This window comes from Hylaeus volcanicus, chromosome 7 (genome assembly GCF_026283585.1).
Source record: "Hylaeus volcanicus isolate JK05 chromosome 7, UHH_iyHylVolc1.0_haploid, whole genome shotgun sequence".
In the NCBI taxonomy this organism is placed as follows: Eukaryota; Metazoa; Arthropoda; class Insecta; order Hymenoptera; family Colletidae; genus Hylaeus; species Hylaeus volcanicus.
The window spans coordinates 20,903,980-20,926,341 of NC_071982.1; the positions used below are offsets into that span (position 1 = coordinate 20,903,980).

The window sequence follows — 22,362 nt, forward strand, 5'->3', positions numbered from 1 at the left end:
ATTCTCTCGTTCCAACGTTTCGACCGATCGAGTCGGTTAATACAATATACCCGCGACTCATTACTGATTACGATTAATATTGTTTCTCGGTCCAGCCACGCGTCCATGCAGCCAAGGACCATAGAACTTCCCGATTCTCTTCGTTTCTCACTTATCTCCCGTTTCTTACGACCTAAACGTTATCTCGATACGAGTTTACATTTATCAGAGTCCAGCTGTACTTGGTACGAAACAATTACGATTAAAAACTTGCAAGTAACAACACTTAGCGTATCCGATAAAATTCTAGAAAACTGTAGATCGATTTTACGTCCTGTAATGAAATTGAATGAAAAGTCGGGAAGCTAGCATGTGCCTCGACTCTAGGACGGTAGGTCCAAACAATCGCCTGCCTTCAGGCAAGGGACCGATAAGGTCCAACAGCGGTCACAGCTGTGATTGGTTGAAACAATATGTGGCTGTCGCCCGCCATTCTGGGAAAAAATCCATCAACATACAGTTTTATATTTCAAATAAACAAGTAGGAATAACAAGTAGAAAACAACGACGTATAGAAGATACAGAGTACCGCGATAAAGCAACTATTTACATTAATGTTACAGCCGAAGATGAACGCGCAGGCATACAGAGATTATACGAGATTATAGAATAATTTCTAACGTAAATCTTCGAACGAAAGATCTCCCAGAACGACAGACTATGCCTAATCATTCGAGCTTTCCACAGAACGTCTTTATTCGAAACAAGTTGATAATGTGACACTCAATAAATAACAGAACTTCTACATGTCCAATTCTGCCATCAGATTGTCCTGCCGAATCTCGAAACGAAAGAACAAGCGCGGTCGGGAGGCAAACGTTCGGCCATCTCTCGGCAGTCTCGTTAAACGAGAAGTGCCTCCTGCGCGTATTTCCTACGAGAAATTCCATTCGCCTATAAGTAAAACGGTCGCGCGAATCGCCTCCGATCGCGGCCAAATACCAAGGTTTCGCGACGCGAGAACACGATTCGGAAAGACAACCCCTGAAAATGAAGTATATTCATAACGATGCGTAGTTTTGTTTTAGATACGTACACGTGTTGTACGGCGCGGTATGCTGTTTCATATTTTTTCTCGAAGTACTGGTAGAAATCGAGTGAAAGAATAGACAAACAGGGTGCCTACTGAGGTAAACCTTCCGCGCAGAGAATGATCTCACCGTGCTCGCGATTTCAATGTCGAACGATTAATAAATTAGAACCGTGAGGATTCATGGTCTCTCGTTTCTTTTATCTTTTAGCTAAATACGCAACTATCACCGAAAGTCCACGACTTCAGTTTGTAGCCTCCTTTTGCACCGTCTTCGCCACACTTTCGCTACACAGTCACATGCCCGATTTCCATCCGTCCGAAAGCATGAAAAGTTCTGAGCCTTGGCAACTGAAATCTCCAAGAAACAAACGTTCGATCACCATCGACCTACAAGAGAGTGTCTTCTACAAATATCTTTGTTCTTTTCACATGTTATCGTTTCTTTTTTCTTTTTTTTCTTCTTCGCATATCAGAGTTAGACCGCATTACATAAACGTGAATGTATTTCAGCGTTCGACGATTTGCATCGTCTCGTTGTCAGTAGACACCCTGAGGAAGTAATAGAACGATAGAAAAGAAAACGTTGGAATAATAGTGGGAAAGACGAGAGAGGGATGAGAAGTTTTCCAAAGGATGGAGCAGAATTTCGTCCGATTGTAGAGTCTAATGTTTAAAGCTTCGGTACGGTTGGAAATGTGACTGAACAAGTTACAAACATCCGACAGGAGTATCAATTAAACATTGCGATGATTAAAATTTTTTAAATGGTATACTCCACGATCGGACCGCCAGTGATTTAATATAGGACAAAGTAAAGAAAATGGCGTGAGTCGAGTGTAGAGAGAGCTGGTGTCGATTTTTGTGAGCACCCTCCGTACTTACCACTCACTCATGCGTCGCCAACATGTTCCTTGCAAAGGAAGAGGGCTTTCTCGGATCGAATCGATTACTTCTGCTTTGTGGTCGATGTATCATCGAAATAATTTATGACAATTTAATGTTATTGATACTTGTGATATTTAATTAACTTTAGCTACTGGGATGAATAGTATCCTCTTTAAAGTTCTAAACGCCACTCGAAGGTGGGAGGATGTGAATTACCGAGCAAAAGCAAAACGACTCGATCTGAAACGTTAACAAAATAAAAGTTGTGGCAAACTAACCTGAGGCGACAGAATGTTCACACTGCGGCTTGCATTTTCATACCTTCTCAACTAAGAAATTCAAGTAACGCGAATGATATTTTACAGAAGTATATTACAAAATTAAGATCCTAAACAAATGTAGAATCTTTACATAATCGATATATACATTTAGAGTAAGCTTAAAATAATTTTCTAACAGAGGAAGAGTAAATTCAAAGAATAGGAAAAACATTATAAAGTGTTAATCACCGATTTTAATAAAACTTTTGTAATTAGTAGTTCTTACAAAAATGTTATTGCATTATTTCCTTTATCGGTGAACATCCATATCGTAAAGGTGCTAATAGTCATCTTAAAAACGATCAAGCGTGGAAAATAATTTAATTACGAAACTTGTCCACACCGAAAATTTGTTATACTTGCGCAGTAACTAACAACGAGTGTAGAAAAATAATCATTCAAATTTATTAATTGAAAATCCACATGAAAAATAGAAACGCGAGAAAAAATGTAAAATGCTGGTTTTATATTAAAACCGACGAAAAAATTGATTTATATCGCATTCAATCGTCATTTACAGCTAAGTTTTCATGATTTCGTACCAAATAGATTTCTCGATATGAATTATCGATAAAAGAAACGGTAGGCAAATTTTTGTAACTTTCGTACAAAAGATTCGTAAAAGTCGGTGATTAGTACTTTAGGATGTTCCCGTGAAAGTAAATTCAGTTTCTACATATAATAGCTGCAGTGTGAAGCGCCACCTTTCCGCGATCGCGTCTCTCCAAGAGAACACTGGTGCAGAGGCTGAGAAACAGCGCGTGGAAACGGTCTACCGTAAAATAACAGAATACCGGGTCGCGTAGAAGTTCATTTTGTCTAGACTAATCAATCGAAAGTTCACACCTTTCGGAACAACGTAGAATTGTTTACATATGACTTAGCAACAATACGTCTGTATCAGCAGCTTAGGAGTATCCTAACGGAAACTTTCGCGCTAATACAGTCATCAACAACGCACTGCCATTACGTTTTATAAAACTATAATTTCAATGCTAGATATGTGGATGACAATATAACAACAAAGATGAGTACTAAAGGTTACTCGAAGGATCAAAACCTTGATGCGTTTGTTAGACAAACAAATTTGTCGTACAACATTCGGAATGGCTCAAGCTCCTTTAGTATGAAATTACAGCAGTGCTTTGATTTTGTGTAATCGTGGAGCCATGCAAACGATTGTAAAATTGTTTATTCTCCTTTTACTGGTGCAAAGTCGAAGGAGAACAGCCGACCGTTTCCACTGCACCTGGTAAACCCTCTCAGGCACTGACGTGATGTGTTTTGCAATCATATATAATTAAAAAAACAAAGATTTTGCTAACTTCTTGTAAACTTCGTGGGAGAGGATGCGTCAAGTGCAGCCGCGGCCGATCAACGAAGTGTGTCCACGCGAGCGAACATGTTTTACGCGTGCTTCTTTCTTCTTCTCGATCAGGTCCGAACCCTAATAAAATTTAGGGGCGGGCCCAAAGCACGAAGTGCAGTGGCGGGGTGGGCCCGTCCATGGGAGGTGATCATCTGAAGCGTGGGTGCATCATTGGAGCCAACATCGGCGCACCAGGAAAACCCATTGGGGTTGCGAATGCCGGATGCATCGCGCCTGGTGGTAACGCTCCTATCATCCCTGAAAAAGACAACGCATCGTCAATCAATATAACCGAAAAAACTTTAATCCCACGATCGTTCCTTCAACGTCTTATTTTATTTGTCTCAACAATCTGTAAATAATCATTTATATATACTTACGTCGCGAGAGTAATAGTTAAACATAAATAAATCTCTATGTACGTGTAGTATATTAAATGCATACATTGCTCTCCTCTTTCTGCACTCTGTCTTCCGTTTCTTCTCGACAAGAATTTTGCAGTTTTGTTTTGGAGGCTGCGTAACGTTCAGTAGAAAAGTTACGGAATTTTGAAAGAAACGGTTCATGTGTAAACGTTGTTAAAACGATTAGTTCTACGATGTAAGGTTTCCGTAGCGCAAAATTAAATATCAATCCTAATTCATGCACACCGCTGGCATTTCTTCCAATATATTCCGAACTGCTCGAGAGAAGGTATACTCTTCTGAACGGGAAGTTGTCTGACAGCCGACCGATGGTATTTTCTCAAATAAAATTCACAACAAAATTGGTTTTCCTTTCGACAAAAATAACAGAGTCCAACCGGTAGTCTCCTTAACCATTTAACGATAATATTATTTTATATAGTATTTCCGTTTTACTAAATACGAATGTAAAATAACAGAGAAAGGAAAAACATTTTCATAGCGAAATTGATTCAAGAATTTAAGTACATCTCATATCTCCTTCAATGATGTGCTCTTTTGTAAAGTGATGAAATGAGAGAGAGACTCGAGTCTTCTAGGATAATATACACCCGCAAGGGTTTATCATTAGCAGCCCACCTACGTCTATCTAGCAACTTTATCGATGCAAATTGCCAAACTATACGAGGAATTGAGCTCAGCATGCAAAGTGCCGCATATGCAATACAAATCACAACAAACGGACAAAATGTGATACCACACAAAACCTCACACCATACAAAGAAAGAAAGAGAACCGTTAGGTATATATCTTATCATCTTATGAGCAAATCGCTCGGCTGCCAACCGATCTTCCAAGACACTGCTCCAAAAGCGCTTTCACGAAAAGCAAATGAAGTAATAACATAAGTTTGTAACATCGATATTCCTTTTTTTTTTCTGATTATTCTGATTCCTGTGTGCAAGTGTTTCGATTTCCAATGATTTAAACAATGTTTGAAGCTCAAATTTCATCGGTATTACTAAATACTTTAACACTATCTAAAGTAAATAGTCTACACCTATCCCGAAATTATTTGTTTATACGTATAGCTCTTACTGGCAACGATCATTAATAATGTACAATATAGGCACAGAGTAAAATTCTGATCGTAATGGTGATCCCCTCATTTGTCGATATTAAATCAGGCACCTTTATCGCACGGTATCAAATATATAAGTGCAATCAGATGTATGTATGAATTGTAAGTATACTGGGTAACGTGAAATCGCTTATTTACTGTGAATTGACACGACTTGTCAAAAACCGTTTGTGTGACACAAAAGCTAAGGCTATGGTGTGAGGGAGATACATTACGTTCGTTCTTGTTGCAAATTTCTCTTTGATCATGATATATACTACGATGAAAACAGTTCCACCAAAAATAATCCCTTCCCTCTTTTTTTTGTTTTGTACGCAAGTACTTTGAAGCATGTGTGGTAAACCTCTCGTTGAAACGTCCAAACTCGGGAGGAATTATGTCCAGAATCGTTTACGTTAGGAAAATCTAATCGATCCATTGGATAGATTCAAGTATCATTAAAGTCTATAATTCTATTCAGCGTAATTACATAATAAACATAAATAACCAATTATTCTATATTCTGTAATCAATGATAAAAAAAAAAAAAAAAAAGACAGTAAACGTAAAGTTTCAAAAATCCTCTGTGAATATAAAGAAGGAAGGGATGGTTATTATCATCGAAATTATGCATCGACTTTTCTTTTGTTAAAATGACAACTTCGAACGACTGTCAGTACCGTGCCTAAGAAGCTATTTCTTCACTACTATATCACAACACCAGGAATTCAAGCTATATAAGTAATATGAAGAGACGGGATAGTAATAAGGTTGGAAAGATAACGGCAAGTGAGTCGTAAGAAGAATATGGTTAAGTGGAGATAGTGAATAAAGAAGCTAATGGAACAGAAAAAAAATTATATATATGATGAACCAGCCGAGCGGCCGAAAGTCGAATTAATTTCGCAGTTGAGCTTTTATCAATTCAGAGAAAAATATATCTATGGACATATATATGTATGTAAGTGTATACACGCACATACATATACATATACATATGCGTTATGTATATATAAACTGTAAATTTCTCTATTAAAATTGAAAAGCAGGCATATTATATATACCGCAATTATAAAAATATAAATCTAGCATAATCGTGCTTCTGATACCGAGTACTCTAGTTTCAAGAAGAGGCATTTCACGTCCAAAGGGTCGTGATGTGTCCAAAATCAAAGTGTGGCTGTCCGGCGTTGAAGGAATCAGAACAGATGCAATATCGTTGGCCGCTCGACCCACCTGCCCAGTGACAATAATATAAATATACAGAAATATATATACGTGTATTATGTGACGATGATAATAATACTAATAATAATAATATAATCATAATAATAATAATAATAATAAATAAAAGTAATGATAATTAATAAGAATAATAATTTGTGTGTATGTGTATATATATATACACATATTTATACATATATAGCTATATATATATGTATATATAGGCCATGTCACCGCATGCTAATTGCTAAGGACCAACCTTGTTGCGCTTGTATAAAACATAGTTTTAGTAACCAGACTGGGTTCGTTTGACACTCACCAAGGAGTGACTGGGCACCCTGCAAACGCACCGTTAAAGCATAAACGTACAAGACACGCATCAATTTTGATACACAGGTGAATCCTGTGTGTGCCGTAGTATCTGTACAATCATACTTCTTTCTTCCTCTTTCTCTCTTTTACACTCTTGAAATTTAAATATCTTATGTGCCTTATTATAACACTTCCCCCTAAGTCTTTGTCCTCTGTCACTATCATTCATACGTAACGTAGTTCTAGCCGTCGGGCAAATCTAATTTGTTATTAGGGGTCGGGGCAAGGGGCTGCTCGGTAGTGGATGAAGTGCAAAGGTATATTATACATCATTTGTCACGTTAAAAAAATGAAACTATACTTATAGCGAATGAATCGAATATTGTTCAAGATTTTTGGATAAACTCATTATTGTCCAAAGTTATCTCCCTAATTAGAATACTCTGAAATCTCTTTACATTAATATCAATGTTATTATTTTAATGCCTAACTAAAAATATACTGCAAATATTTTATGAAGTATACAATGTATTATCTAACTTTAGCGTTTAATTCTAAAATTGTAAATATATATAGATATGTATGCGTTAATGTGTCTAAAACAAAAGATTTTATACGTAATTTTTATATTGGCTTCAGCAAAAACTAAACGTGAAACCATAGAAGTGATATCGATGAAAATTTATGAATATTTACAGAAAAATTTGTCGAATAAGATATAGAAAACGGAATAGTTTTGGGTTTAAACAAAATTGAATCGCACATTTATTTAATCATCCTCGATAGTTTCAGATTTAAATACTGGCACGAGCACATAAAACAATTTTAAATAATTGAAATATTCACGTTGATTAATGGGTACTGCGGGAGTGCTCTCATTGGAACAGAGTGAGCATACAAAATAATAGACACTTACCTGGTGGCAGGCCCATGGGGGGCGGTCGCATCATGTTACCTCCATGAATCAGAGCAGGTGCAGCTAGAGTCATAGTAGGCCGCATAAGCGGTGCCATCAGAGCAACTGAACTAACAGGCATTGCAGCCGATGCAGGAACCATGACTGTCTGTGGAGGTCTCTGAAATCTTTGTTGTTGTTGAAGAGCATTTAATGCAGCTTGTTGTCTTTGCTGCTGATCCTGAAATGCAGCAGCTGCATTGGCTGCTGCAGCTTGCTGCTGCTGCTGCTGCTGTTGTTGTTGTTGCTGTTGCTGTTGTTGTTGATGGTGCTGCTGCAAAGCAGCAGCTTGTTGACTAGGATCAGTCTGTACAGTTCGAGTTTCTTCAGTTTGCCGCCGTTGATATTTTGGAAGTCTTGCTCTAATTTCCTCCTATAATTTTCGTTTCGTTACTTTCCGAATTCAATGGAAACATATAAATAATGATTGATCAACTTACTAAACTAAGATCCTCTGGTGGATGAATGATTTTAATAGCAGCACTAGTAGTTGCTATAAGATTTACTTTTTGATCTGTTCCAATATTATTGCTAGTGGTGGTATTACTATCGGCATTAATGTAAGCAGGGAATGTTGGTTTAATAGGTCCTATAGAACCACCAGCTATTGACGTAATTGGTTTAAAATCTGTGCCTAGAGGAGAGGTCACAGCCGTAGACGCAGCTGTCGAAACAGCCGCGGCACTTGGAAATAATGGTCGAGCTGGTGGAATAGATGCACCTGACACCGGTGGTTGTATACCTGGTGGCATACCTGGCATTCCAGGCATCATGCTAAAAAACAAACAAAAATTCATTAGTTCACTCTTGTATGCCTTTTCTCCTTTTACAATACTTATAAATTTAAGAACTTAAAAAGATTGTATTTACCTAACTTGCATTAAATTAATATCACAAAAGTTATTCTTCTTTCACGCTGTCTGCTTTTAAAAGAAAAAATTATACATACCCAGGTCCCATGAAAGGTGGACCTACATGACCCATAGGTCCCATCATATGGTGCATAGGTGGTGGGAACTGCCCCATTGGTGGCATACCCGGATGAGCGGCCATACCTGGCATTACGCCTTGCATCATGTTTGAACCTGTAGGCATTGCCCCTGGTGCAGAACCCAACAAACCCTCTGGCTTTGTCTTTTTCCGGACAGGTTCGTCTTCGCCAGAGCTCGGCGAACCAGGTCTGCCTCCATTCCTTTGCCTTTCATGTTCTTTTGCATCATTTGGCGGTATACCTTCCATGCCATAAATTTCTATTTCAATATTGCTACGATTTGGCAAAGAATTAGGTACCTTATCTATTGCTTCTTTATGTACCTAAAAACATTGAAATGATTAGTTTCTTTTATACTTATTTCTATACTTGTATAATACCTGAACAAAAATCTGTAAACATTACCTGCATACAGTGTATACTAAGCCCTGGCCCTGTGTAAAGTTTTTTGTGACAGATATGGCATTTGAAATGTTTTGCTTTTTGATGCTGAATGAGAATCTTCTCATCTTCAAATTCTCTATTACAATACCTGATCAAATGTATTAAGGAAATATACAAATATAAATATATACTTTTAGTATACTTATATATTGGTAAATGCATATTACGTATTTAGTAAATGAAGAGAAAGCAATTTACACAGAAAATTTGAAAATTATAAATTAAAAACTTAAAACTATAGTGACCACAGTATTTGTTAAAATATATCATATGAAAATACCAGGCTTTGACCAAATCAATTTATTAGTACAGGTAGAGAAGATTTAGATATAAAAAGAAATGTGACTTCAAGAAACTTAAAAATTTAAATGGACAATATCATTGTAACCTTACATATATGGCAATTGATGTAAACACAAATGTCTTCACAGTAGATTTTGTTTCATTTAAAGAAGCATACATCACTCATGATATTTATTCGCTTAGATCACTGTAAAATTATTGGATAATACAAATCTGATATAAACCCTACAATACAATTCAATAATGTAGTTATATAAGTTGGATAATAAAACAATAAAAATGACTCTCCTAGTCACATCTAGGAAGATACTTTCACAGTTGGCACATACCTTTGTAAATTGGTTTTAACGGATTGACTATGAGCAGTTATATATATTCAATGATTAAAAAAGTCTTCCACGCACAGTATGCACCGATATCGAAGTTGACTGTGCTCAAAACAATGAAGCACAAAATTATTGTCACAAATCACCAGTTTGTCGGTCATATGCACTCTTTGCATAACATGCATTACAATTACACGTATTTAACTAAACATGTAGATTTTATACAAAGCACAAAAACCATATTAACACAAAACAATATCAACCAAAGTAGTGTTCAGTGAGGTTTCATTCCATTCCTTTATCCTTCTTGAAGTAATATCAGTTGCTCATTTCAAAAAACTTTTAAAACAGTAAAAGTAGCATGTACTATATCGACGAAGTTGAAGTAAAGCGTGTCGCTTCATAAACGAATCGTTTTACGACGGTAAAAGTATTAGTCGGTTATAGTGGCTAACGAAATATCGATTTCTCAAAGAATCGGCCACTTTAACCCGTCATACACATTAAACGCATTTGAAAAGAATATTCTACGATGTGATTGCGATCTTCGAACCAGAAAACAGAGTACGATAACAGAAACGGTACAGTAGTCGATACGTTGTTGGGATATTTTCGATCTGACTTTTACAAAAGCAAAATATATTACGACCGTGATTTATGATCTAAAAATACAGTTACGTAAAGTATCCCTTAACGAAGGGTGTTTTGGAAAAGGATACCAACACCAGGGTCTCGACTGCTTCTTCTTCTTACGTCCCATTCTATTCTGTCGGCTTTTAACAATCGAGGATTAGCAAAAATATGCTAATTAATGCTTTGCGATACGTAATGAGAATTGGTATATCAAACTAGCTGCACTGCATACACACGTAAAAACCAATAACGCAAAATGGCGACTGCATCTTTTCCGTGTTTGACGGAAAGAGCTGTAGCCAATAGGATCGCAGAAAAGTCACTAGGTTCATTCGCATGGTTACATCAAGATGGACATAGTAAAAATTCAGTAAAATACTGTATAAATACAGAAATTTAATTTTTTCTGAATTCAAATATTCCACTGAAACAATTTCTTTCGCTAAGAATATATTTTAATATTTATTATATATTCAAATTTCCATTGTCCGTATTGTCCTATTGGTTGGAAAATAAATACTACTTTCTAATTGAAATATTACTATAGATATTATTTATATAAAAATCAAAATATGAAAGAGAAGATGTATTATATTACATTATCGTTTTAATAGGAAAACTATTTTATTAATGATATGTAACAATACCGCAATCATTTTACATCCTAATTTCTAATACAAGCTTTAAGTGCTGTACTTGGATATTTTATTGAATACATAATATATTTCGTAAAAGTGATTACATCATACATAAACATTTGTGAAAATATGTTAAGTACGGACAATGTATTTACAGCAAGGAATGAATCAATGCTATAAACAAAAATTATTTGCGAGAAGGTAAATTAAATAAATGAAAATATATGTATATATTAATAAAAAAATACTAATATAGAGATTATCATCTACAATTATGTCTTACACATCCATAAACTTTAAAACAATAATTTTAACACAGTTGCGATATTTGGAAACTTTCAAATATGTAGAAATACTTTATAAACAATAATAGACCTCTGTTAGCTACAAATCCTTTGTTTTAATGGAAGATCACTTTCGGGATCACTGGATTCATTAGTTGGAATACATCCTTCTGAATCATCATCAGAAGAGTGATAATCTTCTGTATCTTTGACTTCTATTTTCTGTATCTTTTTGATCTACAAAACAAATATATTATTACTTATAATAATAATTTTTGAAAGTAGAAGATAAAGGAAATTAATTTGATTATCATACTTTATTGCCATTGTTGGCAGGCCTTTTGGGTGCATTAACTTTTGGGACATACTTATCAGCTACACCTTCTACTCGTCTAATGTCAAAATCTTGATCTACTTTAGTTACTGTTTGTAATCTTTGCTCCTCTGATGTTACATATAAATCATCTGGTTGGTGATAGCTGTTATGCACTTCATATGCTCTTTTACTACAGAATAAGGCAGCACATACTGTGCATTTTATTAAGTCTTCTGGGACAGCTTCTCTCTCTTCCTGTTAAATGTATAAATAAAATCAACCTCATAAATATAGTATAATTAATGTTGAAAGGTTTTGTTTAAAAATTTTTTATCATTTTTATCTATATTGATTTACTTGAGTATGAGCCCGTTCCAAATGTTGTTGTAAATTGAATTTTATAACATACTCAGCACCACATAAATGGCAATAATATACACTGAGAGCATCGTTCATGGAATTCACTTTAATTTTATTGCTAGGAGGTGGTGTTGCAATTGGTTTGAAAAGATGTACCATTCTATAAATAAAATATCCTATGAACATGGTATCATAACGCAATTTGAAAATATTTTAAGCATTAGACTTGACAAAATATTTCTTCATTGTACCTCTTATGTATAGAACGATAGTGATAATCTAAAGCTTTTTCATTGTAGAATAATACATCACAGTCTTCACACTTCCTGTGTTGTTCTTTCCTTTCACTTTCAGATGAATCATGTGATGCTTGGTGATTATCCCTGTGTGTCTAATTAAACAAATAAATAACTTAGAAAATTAAGATAACGATATAACTATAATCTGCAAGGGGAGAAACGTACTTTTAAAGGAAACTGCATTCCACAGTAATGACAATAAAATTTTGTTGGTGAATTGGGATGGACTTTAAATCTATGCCTTATAGTTGCGGTGATTGAATCAAATGCTTGTCCACACATATCGCACTGGGTATCAGCTTTTTTGTTGGTTTTGACAGCTCTGCCACGAGTATCTATTTCTTTGTTGGCATGCTTTCTGCATAATGAATTTAACTTTTTACATACAATACAATTTCTTACTCTTAAAATATTTTTTTATTTGTTAACTAAAGTTTTCTAAAAAAAGTTACTTTATTTTACTTCTGTTGTTTTTGTAGAAATAAATGATTTGAATAAAATTTAAAGGAAAAACAAAAACATTACTTATTATCTCCACTTAAAAAAAAAAAGAATATTATGATAATCTGCAGTCAATGTTTTATAAAATCCTGAACTTTAGTTTTGTTTGAACTTTTTGAGTTTTCAATTATTTATTCTACATACAATAATACTTTTTTCTCCTTACTTCTATTGATGTGATGTTCATTTCAACATTTTATCAAAAAAGATCCAAACATGAAGTCAAAAGATTTGACAGAAATAATTAAACACATGCTTGCACTTTGTATTTCATGACAGTACATATAATCAATCTTATTTTCAAATAACAATGGGAAAATTATATCAAATAATTTTTAATGATATTTCAAATAATATATTTGACATTATAATGTCTAAAGAAAGCTGAGGTTTAAAATAAATTATTTACTTCCAAAAAGAGTGATAAAATGTATCAAAAAAATTATTATTATTTATTTTTATCATAATATTGATTTATTATTATTGTATGTTACTACTATTTCAATAACTCTGACGTGAAAGCATCTATTAGAAATGAAAACAATTGTAAGAATAGCGCGAATAATTGAACTCTATCGGTAATGCAGCTGAATGTTATGATTAGGATATGAACTATTTGAAATCATTTTTATCGACTACACGCCTATGTTTAAAATTGTGTGAGAATAAAAAAAAAATTAAATAAAGACGTGTTTAAAGGACTTTGTATTTTATGAAATCGTTCACATAATTATAAATAAGATCAAAGTAAATAGCATTTGTTAGTACCTAAAGTGTGCCTGCAGGGCTTCCTTCGATTCCAATTTCGAGTCACAGAGAACGCACTTGTGCTGCCTTTTAGCACTCATTTAAGCGCGAATTTCTATTTCGGAAAAACCATCAGATATTTACCGGACGTTTCTACGCCAGATAATATAACATACAGATCCTTCGCACCGTACAATTCAATAGCAATATATGTGTGTTAATCGATCACGATTCGCAACGATGCAACCTTGTTCTTTTAAAACATCGTTGCTTTTTAATGTACACGGCATTCATTCACGAATAAATGTTAGAAATTTCATAGAACTCACGTTCGTGAAGAAAAATCAGTTTTCGGCCATTTTATTGTGTTGAAAGTCGCGCCACCTATCATCTATCAACAACGCAAAAAGTACGAAACAACTTTCTTCACGGTGGATTCATGTTTTAATTATTTTAGATTCTAAAATTAAGAGATGAAATCGCCAGGCAATTTTAATGTAAATATTGATTTTGCATTACAGCAATTAAGAAAATAAAACATGTTCGAGATTTATAATACGATTATATAAAACATGTATCTTTAATTCTTCTTTCAAAATACATAGCTTGAGTACGAGAAAATATAAAAACTGTAACGTAGATCATAGAATAGATGATAATGATTTTTGTTTTCAAGTTAAATATCTAGGGAGCTACTAACCTGCGCTAGAACTGTGCGCAGAATACAGCTTATTGCATTGACTGCGTTCGGTTTGTTGTAAGCAACGCTTACAACATTGATCACATATCGGTCGTCATCTACGTATTAAGTTGATAAAATATTTGCACACTTTGAAAATATATGTACGCATATTGTTCTCCTTCAATTTTATTTAATGTTACATTATTTCTTGTACACTCCTAATGGATACCACTGTTCAGAAGTAATATTTAATAAAAATATAAGTAATTAACAGTAATTTAAAATTTACGTATAAATAATAAAAATAATAAAAAATTAGGAAAAAATGTAAACATGTGCGTATATCAGAACAATTTGTATAGTGGCTTCTACTGTACCATTTTGTTTTTGTACGCTACCCAGCTTAGCTTATGTCCGTCTTAAAAGTACGTAAAGAATTGCTCAAGTTATCGCAATAACTGCTAAAATAAGCGCTAATATATTTATTTTTGACTTTTATCAATTAAATGCACAATCATAATACGCGAAATTCTTAAAAATGTTCCACATTTTATATATAAATTGTAGAAAAATAAATGCTTCAATAATTTTATAGTTCAAAATATGAAATTTGATTTTGTATTTCTTTAATATTTGCACTCAAGTTAAAAGGGTACTGCAGTAGTACTCCTATGTATGTCTTTTTGAAAGTCTCCAAAAAAACATTTTTACCCTGTAAAAGATTAGTGTAACATATTGTGTATGGAGAATATTAACATTAATACTTGTACGCTTAAAAATCATTAAATGCACAAACGGTATTTCAATGCAATTATTGATTTAGGATACATGGTGGTTGCCCGTCCGTTACGCCTTGTGCTGCCAATTCAGCTAAAGTTCTCTCAAGGTAACTTGTATCAGGATAGCCATGATTGGATGTTGATGGTCCTAATTCAGTTTTATGATGAATTTCATTCCACGTAACTACGTCCTCTAATCCAGTAGTTACCGACCGACCAATCGTAAATATCAATTTACGTTCGAAAGCAATTTGTAGTAATCTTAAAACTCTTCGACCTAGATTATTATCTGGAAGATAACATACTCGTGGAAAACCTACAGCGTAATAGGCTTGACCAGGATTAGGATGTTCATTTCCTTGAATTCCTGATGGAATATCGTAAGTTATTTGGATTGTATTTGTATTCGGGAATCCAGGCAGAGCCCGTGGTATCCTTGTCCAATTCATTGTTCCAGGAGGTTGATTTCCTCTTTTCTCTCCATAAATTAAACGGCAAACAGGACATTGTATATACAAAGGAGGTTGTTGACAACTTAGCATTGCATTCAAACATGCTAAATGTAGCCTGTGCCTACAGCGAGTTAATTCTACCGTTAATGGTTCAGGCATACCGAGACACACCGGACAAGAATCGGAATCATCGCTTTCTACTACTTTTACATATTGGGAAATAACATCTGCTTCAGTTTCCGTACTCAAAAGAGAATCTTTAAATGCATCATCGCTCCCCATACTGTTATCTAACAAATCTACCGAGTTCTCGTGACTCAAGTATGTAGAAACAGTATCAACACTGGGTCTACGTCCACTTTTGGTACTACTAGAATCTACATCGAGAATATTATCCCATGTTTTTCTTTTTTGTCCAGATTCAATAGATGCAACTGAATTACTGTTTTCCATACCATGTTTATTACTAAATATGTTAAAGTTGCTGAGTATAACCCGTGCAATGTTTGTTGGACCGGTATCTCCATTTTTTCCCTAATGACACATAAATGAATGTACAGCAATATGTTCATATCCACATTAACAAATATTTTTACCTACCTTTTTACTACTCTTTTTTGTATTTCCTGTAGACAATTTCTTATGTGCTACTTTTGTAGTGGAACTTTTAATAGTTACACAATTAGCTTTTTTTCCAGAAATAATCTGTAACTCTTCTAAAGCAACTTTAACTAAAGGATAAGGTGCTTGTTGAATACGTCGTATCGGTCTTACATATCCAGTACAGCAACGTACTTGTGTTAAATTGCAAAAATTGATAATATAAGGGAAACCTAAATATGTTTTAGAAACATCAATAGTTTTTTCACCCTAAAATAAAAAAAATTAAACGTACAATTAAAACTACATCAATACACTACTACAACAAATATTATACGACTTGATCAATATTTACTCTTGCCCATGCTTCCTCTATAAGACATTGGACTTCCATGTCGTATGTGTGCCAATCATCTGTATCACCAGCCCATTCCCATTTAGCTCCCTTTCCGGCTGGTGAACTTGGAAGGTAAAACTTTCTTCTGACATTATGTGTTTCATCTCTATCTTCGCTACATTGCATTTTAGTTTTTAAGTTTATGTAATACCTATTTCAAATATTAGCAATATAAGTTCTTGTGACTCCGTAGCATTAAATATGAATATAATTAAAAATTAATCAAGCTTTTAACAAACACTTATTACAGATTTAAAATTGTAAACAATATTCTATGATACGAAGGTGAACGAACTTATTGTTTTTTTTTTTTTATGTTTCGTATAGTTTGTCATAATTTTTTCGCAAATCATTTTTTATAATATTTTTATGCCATTTGCATAAAATTCTCTCTGCTCATAGAATATATTACGAAAGTTTGTCGGAAAAGGTACGTAGGAACATTCAGGACATAAGCAGAACGATAATATTTAAAATCGAACCTATCCAAATTTGGATCGGCGTCATTAAGAAAAACCCTTGTGAGTTTTTTGCAATGTGCCCTCTCGAGATGTTGCGACACCGCAGGACTATAGGGCCTCCATCGTCCGTGACGATTTTCCCATTCCCAAACAACCACAGCATGACCGTGTTCCTGCCCCTGGGCGTTCATTTCCTCACTAAGGAATTTCACACGCACGCCTGACACACACTTGCGAAGCGGAAACGTGGGAACATTTTCGAGTCATCCACGGTCACCCTAAATTACCTTCTTGTACATATCACTGAATTCGCACCAGTACTCGCGATAGGAATTTAAACGTCCGATCATTCTACTTTGCATACAATAAAGTTTTGGAAAAATCGAGAGAAAACATATTAACGGTAACGTTATTCTGAATCGTTTTGTTTGGAATGAAATACAAGCGCGTACGGGTCATAAACTTGTAGTCCGATAGATTATAAGTGTATGGAACGGATGCGAAGTACATACAAATACCAATGTAAAAAACTTGACATACCACATAGGTTAGAAGGCTTCGAGTCAGGCCCTCTACCATAGATGCGTGAAAGTAAGTACTAGATGCGTTCCAACTGCTGATTGGTAGTTTGACTGAGTGTGATGCGCGCTCTGATTGGTCAGTGTTTTCCGTTAATATCTCCTCAACGAAGCCTCGGACAACATTTTCGCTAAAGAAAAAGTTGTTTCAAATCACCTCCCGAACCACCTAGGGATAAGTTAGTAACATATAAAGATGCACCTTTATCTAGTAACTAGATTCTAGTTATATAATATCTAGTTATTTCCCCCATTTCCCGTTTCACGGCACGAATCGCTGATACCGGGTGTATGTATTGTTCGTTATTTGTGTAATTGAAATTCTTTTCCATGATAAAGACATTCGCTCTGAATTGGATCGTTGGAAAGAATTAAAGCTCATCTTACAAATATTTTTTGATCGTATTAGTGAATTATTGCCTACATCGTAGAAAGTATGACCGATTTATTTAAAAGAATGTTGTTCCTCTCCTGTTGATTTGAAACGAAGTAATGCGAACTTAGACCTTTCTGCTGCGAATCCTTAATTAATCGTGAATAAATATGTGCGTATTCGACGACGATAGTTTTGTTCCCGAAATTGGCACATAGATTAGCTTTTAAAAAAATTCTGAAAAAAATATCAGACCTTCACAAATATCGTACAAAGATGGATGTGGAAAAAATAGCTGTGTTTGCTAGCGTAGGATTCGCAATAGCCGTTGCAGCGTTTGTTTTATGGGGTCCATCCCCCAAACCTAGAAAAAAAGGTATATTAGAAGTATTTTAATTTGTGAAGTTTGTAGAAAATATATGTTATTTCTTTACTAGTTAAAAGTATATTATCTTTCAAATACTTTTCTAGGACAGATCATTGGAATCAACAATCTAGGATATACTTGCTTTTTAAATTCCCTTTTGCAAGCTTTAGCTGCTTGTCCAATTTTTATCGGATGGTTAAAAATACAATGCGTGAAGAATGGCAAAGTTACCTTCATTTCAACTTTGCTCTCTGTTTTTGAAAGTATGTTGTCATTAGTGAAATATTCATTACCTTATTAATTCTTTTGTTTTGTTAAAAGTTATATAATATTTGCGTATTAAATTACGAGATATTATTACAAGAAAAATCTATATTTGTAACTACTTTATTTTGTTAGAAATTAATGGGTATACTGATGACATGTACAGTGATGTAACACCGATTGAAATAATTTCATCTCTTGGTAATTTATGGAGCTTTGCACCAGGCCACCAAGATGCACACGAATTATTTCATGTTGTACTTAATGCATTGCAAGCAGAAATTCAACCTGTAAATAGGGTATGCTTAATAAACTGAATTTATTAAATAAGAATTATACATACAGTGAACAATTAAAATGAATCAATGGAAATCATTTCAGAAAGGTTGCTTGTCCGATGCTTTATTGCAAAGTCCAACAATGGTAGTGGATACAAAAAAATCAAGTGATTCATTGTCCTTTAGAAGCGTGTCTTGCAATGATATTGTATCGGCTAACAGAAATGTTAGCACTCCAAATGGATTTGATAAAAATTGCAATAATCATGTAATGTTCTCAACACCATCAATATCAAGTATACTTATGGCATATAATAAGCCTGGTATGATCCTTGCCAGATCTTCAGAATTGCTTTCAAACAATATGGGAGGTGAAGAGAATAAAGACCCTCTAAAGTCATGGAGCTCTTTATGTGCCATGCCTGTGTCTAGTACTCCATCAATGTCTATAGAAGTACATCCATTCTCAGGATTATTAACTAGTCAATTACAATGTAGTAACTGTAAATGGAAGGTCAGTCTTTGTTTTAACAATTTCTGTGTATTTGATTACATAGAATAAATAAGAGTATTTCTTATAGTCTGCTGTTCGTTATGACAAACTTGAAACAATTTCGTTACCTTTGCCACCTCTGGGTCCACATACTAGATCGCATCACACGCTGGAAGAATTACTAACGCGTTTTGTAACTAGTGAGATTGTTCAAGATGTGTTATGTGATGGATGTGGAATACGTTGCTTTTCCACTAAAACTTTAACTCTAGGCAAGCTTCCTAAATGTCTGTGCTTGCATATATCAAGAACTACATGGAGTAATTCTGGAACACCGATTAAGAGAGATGATCCAGTCAAATTTCCACAAATACTAACATTGGATCCTTATACTTTCACAGAAACTAGAAAAAGAAATGCAAGGGTAGAGTACATGTTTTTTAATTTGGTAAATATATTTTGATATTTCATGTATACTGAGAATGGAATATGTATTGTACAGGGCGACCCTGAAGCAACAATGTTGCTTGCTAATCGTTCAACATTAACGGATAAATACAAGTACCAACTACGCGCGATAGTGGAACATTGTGGAACTGTTGATTCTGGACATTTTGTTTGCTACAGACGAGGAAATAAATCGGATCAATGGTTGTATACTTCGGATAACGTAGTTGAGAGCATATCTTTAATTGAAGTTTTATGTGCCACGCCATACCTTCTGTTTTACGAACGTATTAATAGCAAATAAGAATAGCTAGTCGAATTTAAGTCATTATAAGAAATGACGTTATTTATTTTCCATAAAAAGTTATCCAAACACGGATTTGCTTCTATTTCTAAAGATTTATAAATTTATACATGAACCATCGATATATGCATGAATTTCATATCTTAACCACTAAAAAACGGGGACAAAGCGAAGACAAAGTAACCATTATGTAAAATCAAATACGAATTTTTTTTTAAATTGCATAAATTATGTATAGATAGAATTAAAAATGAAATCCTTATGTCTATTGTATATTATTTCTACATCATTTTTTTTTTAAATTTGGAATGTCTGTAAACTCATAAAAAAAACTGTTTTATTTCTGATTACATAAAGGAAATATTAATACATTCATTGTGCATTTCTACATATAGATTACCTTGTTCTATTTACTCATTCTCAATGTCTCTTAGTTATCTGTGTTATGTAATTTCTCAATACACATATCACAGATTGTATGTAGGCAAAAATCTAATTTCTTGTTATTTTTATTAACAAAGCAAATTTACATTTGCAACTATTCAAAGATAATGGTTTCTACAGATCTTTGGAATCTCTGTCTCTTGTGCTCATTATAAATTTATAAACTGCAGAAATAAAACACAATTCGTGTTTGTACGCTTTTTATTGAAAGTTTATAAAGATTTTGTAGGAATTATGAAACACCATACTAATTTAGAATAACATAATAATGAGGGAATTGAAGAGACTGCTCGGGTATTAGCGGTAGCTTTCTATTGGTTTTCGTTGCAAACATGAAAATGAATTCAACATTATTAATTGAGAATCCATTACATCATACAGGTTCTTAATTATAAATATCATTAACAGAATTTATCTGTGTCATATTGTTATTTACTTAAATACTGTATAGTTGTCAAACTTAATTAAATAGCATAACTTTTTAAATTTTATTTATAAAAATCGTATCTGATTAATCATTCATATATGATGGCAAAGCGTATTATTCAAGGTCAATAATAACTCGAAATATTGTATTTTCAGATGTCACAATTAACTATTAGGCAGATTTCATGAATTGTAGAAGTAAAAAAAATGATATTGAAATTGTGCCAAACCAATTGATTGTATTATATGGATTAACTCTCAGTTTTGTGCAATTAGAACTTAGAAATTTAATTCAAAATATCTATTGAAGCAATTACTATTTCAATCAGAAGATTAATATACCCTGTAGATCGATATACAGGGTGTTTCTTAATATGTGGCCGCTAGAGTCTCCCAGGTACCTTACTCTACAATAAGCGCCCACATATTAAGAAATACTTTGTATAGTCCTCACCGACCATTGAATGTTACAATGTCTAAGGTAAGGTTTGCTGGGTACTCTTATTAATAAGTCCACTGCCACCGCCTCCCTCATCCACCCCTGTAGAAACTTACATTACAACGAATTTATCATTACTACCTAGTGAATTGGTGAGGACAGCAATATTGGTGTACCACTTTCAACATCTCTGTACCACTTTATTAGTTGGTATAGTAACATTCTTCGTAATGTAGATTTATTAGGAACTTAGCCTAGATATTTCTGTTTAAGACAATGAACTTCTTTCATGTTAAAAACATTCCGCTACTATGATTCTCGGCTCTTTACATAGGGGTATAGAAATCTAGTAGAGATCCTAATAAAATTATATTACATTATTATATGCTTGCCTGCACTGCCCGATATAGTTTGTCTATTTTTCACTTAAAAGTAAATATAATTAGATACTCTAAAGAAAAAATTGTATTCATTCATAATTCAAAAGAAAAACCGATTGTGAATTTGGCAAACCTCCGTAAGTTTACTCTTATTAGAAACACGAGCGTGTTTACTCATATCCAAATTTTGAGGTTTTAATTAACGAATGCGATACATTTGAATGATGATAATGACCCCAGATAAATTTATGTTTCTTTTATATTTTTATTTTAGCATTATTGTATTTCTCCTCCTACTACTACCAATTTGTTTGGCAATTCTACAAATGTAGATAGATCCAATGAATTTATTTTTTCATACTAGTGGTAATATTAGTAAATTGTAAACTATACATTCAGACATTTGTTTGCTTTTTATGAAGCTTGTAGATAATTTATGTATTTCTCCTGTATGTAATTTGATAATTAAGTTGTATACATATTTTTACTATGCTTCTATCAAATAAATGTACAATTGTGTTTTTATAGAAGAATGCGATTGTATTACTGTATTAAAATGAATACAGGGTAGTAAGATTAATTTTAATCTTCGTTTTAGTACATTTTGTAAGAAGTCCTATACCGAAATAATACAAAAATCGAATAAAGTATACTGTGTAAGAAGGAAGTCTGAAATTGTTTGTGCTTTTTGATCA

General features: G+C 33.8%; 5 protein-coding genes across 8 annotated transcripts in view; 1 reads left to right on the plus strand and 4 right to left on the minus strand.

The window, feature by feature from the left end:
• The window catches only part of LOC128879862 (neurofibromin), a 25,947-nt gene extending 22,209 nt beyond the window's left edge, over positions 1 to 3,738 (minus strand). The window contains exon 1 of the mRNA XM_054129396.1: positions 3,603 to 3,738. The gene's annotated coding sequence lies outside the window, so the exon portion shown is untranslated. The remainder of the gene's footprint in view (positions 1 to 3,602) is intronic.
• Positions 718 to 10,643, minus strand: LOC128879865 (BUB3-interacting and GLEBS motif-containing protein ZNF207). 3 transcript variants are annotated; one of them, XM_054129409.1, is made up of 7 exons: positions 10,445 to 10,643; positions 9,058 to 9,184; positions 8,611 to 8,975; positions 8,102 to 8,435; positions 7,623 to 8,034; positions 6,280 to 6,406; positions 718 to 3,904 (listed from the first exon to the last, which is right to left on the minus strand). In XM_054129409.1, the coding sequence occupies exons 1-6, from the start codon at positions 10,483 to 10,485 to the stop codon at positions 6,309 to 6,311; spliced, it is 1,377 nt and encodes a 458-aa protein (XP_053985384.1). In that variant the 5' UTR covers positions 10,486 to 10,643; the 3' UTR covers positions 718 to 3,904; positions 6,280 to 6,308. The 3 variants fall into 3 exon arrangements, with proteins under 3 accessions (XP_053985384.1, XP_053985382.1, XP_053985381.1); XM_054129407.1 differs by having other exon boundaries at positions 718 to 6,406; XM_054129406.1 differs by lacking the exon at positions 6,280 to 6,406 and having other exon boundaries at positions 10,445 to 10,641.
• Positions 10,644 to 11,227: 584 nt separating this feature from the next.
• LOC128879867 (zinc finger protein 33B-like) lies at positions 11,228 to 13,881 on the minus strand. 2 transcript variants are annotated; one of them, XM_054129411.1, is made up of 6 exons: positions 13,525 to 13,881; positions 12,421 to 12,613; positions 12,208 to 12,347; positions 11,954 to 12,116; positions 11,597 to 11,851; positions 11,228 to 11,517 (listed from the first exon to the last, which is right to left on the minus strand). In XM_054129411.1, the coding sequence occupies exons 1-6, from the start codon at positions 13,602 to 13,604 to the stop codon at positions 11,377 to 11,379; spliced, it is 972 nt and encodes a 323-aa protein (XP_053985386.1). In that variant the 5' UTR covers positions 13,605 to 13,881; the 3' UTR covers positions 11,228 to 11,376. The 2 variants fall into 2 exon arrangements, with proteins under 2 accessions (XP_053985386.1, XP_053985387.1); XM_054129412.1 differs by lacking the exon at positions 13,525 to 13,881 and adding an exon at positions 12,923 to 13,459.
• Positions 13,882 to 14,343: 462 nt separating this feature from the next.
• On the minus strand, positions 14,344 to 17,413 carry LOC128879864 (protein deltex). Its single transcript, XM_054129405.1, has 4 exons — positions 16,896 to 17,413; positions 16,372 to 16,564; positions 16,017 to 16,286; positions 14,344 to 15,950 (listed from the first exon to the last, which is right to left on the minus strand). The coding sequence occupies exons 1-4, from the start codon at positions 17,063 to 17,065 to the stop codon at positions 14,997 to 14,999; spliced, it is 1,587 nt and encodes a 528-aa protein (XP_053985380.1). The 5' UTR covers positions 17,066 to 17,413; the 3' UTR covers positions 14,344 to 14,996.
• Positions 17,414 to 17,718: 305 nt separating this feature from the next.
• On the plus strand, positions 17,719 to 22,337 carry LOC128879247 (ubiquitin carboxyl-terminal hydrolase 30 homolog). Its single transcript, XM_054128219.1, has 6 exons — positions 17,719 to 18,201; positions 18,297 to 18,455; positions 18,592 to 18,755; positions 18,838 to 19,248; positions 19,316 to 19,651; positions 19,730 to 22,337. The coding sequence occupies exons 1-6, from the start codon at positions 18,102 to 18,104 to the stop codon at positions 19,976 to 19,978; spliced, it is 1,419 nt and encodes a 472-aa protein (XP_053984194.1). The 5' UTR covers positions 17,719 to 18,101; the 3' UTR covers positions 19,979 to 22,337.
• The last annotated feature ends 25 nt before the right edge of the window (positions 22,338 to 22,362 follow it).

Coding starts and splice junctions, on each gene's coding strand:
- LOC128879865 (XM_054129406.1), bottom strand. CDS start 10,485: ATGGGACGTAAGAAGAAGAAGCAGTCGAGACCCTGGTGTTG. Junction 9,185..10,444: donor CAGTCGAGACCCTGGTGTTG/GTATCCTTTTCC, acceptor ACATTTGATCAG/GTATTGTAATAGAGAATTTG. Junction 8,035..8,101: donor CACCAGAGGATCTTAGTTTA/GTAAGTTGATCA, acceptor CGAAAATTATAG/GAGGAAATTAGAGCAAGACT.
- LOC128879247 (XM_054128219.1), top strand. CDS start 18,102: ATGGATGTGGAAAAAATAGCTGTGTTTGCTAGCGTAGGATTCGCAATA. Junction 18,202..18,296: donor CCCCAAACCTAGAAAAAAAG/GTATATTAGAAG, acceptor ATACTTTTCTAG/GACAGATCATTGGAATCAAC. Junction 19,249..19,315: donor GTAGTAACTGTAAATGGAAG/GTCAGTCTTTGT, acceptor TATTTCTTATAG/TCTGCTGTTCGTTATGACAA.
- LOC128879867 (XM_054129411.1), bottom strand. CDS start 13,604: ATGAGTGCTAAAAGGCAGCACAAGTGCGTTCTCTGTGACTCGAAATTG. Junction 12,614..13,524: donor GCCCTGCAGGCACACTTTAG/GTACTAACAAAT, acceptor TTCATTATGCAG/AAAGCATGCCAACAAAGAAA. Junction 11,518..11,596: donor CTGCCAACAATGGCAATAAA/GTATGATAATCA, acceptor TTTGTTTTGTAG/ATCAAAAAGATACAGAAAAT.
- LOC128879864 (XM_054129405.1), bottom strand. CDS start 17,065: ATGAACGCCCAGGGGCAGGAACACGGTCATGCTGTGGTTGTTTGGGAA. Junction 16,287..16,371: donor TAGAGGAAGCATGGGCAAGA/GTAAATATTGAT, acceptor TTTTTATTTTAG/GGTGAAAAAACTATTGATGT. Junction 15,951..16,016: donor CAAAAAAGAGTAGTAAAAAG/GTAGGTAAAAAT, acceptor ATGTGTCATTAG/GGAAAAAATGGAGATACCGG.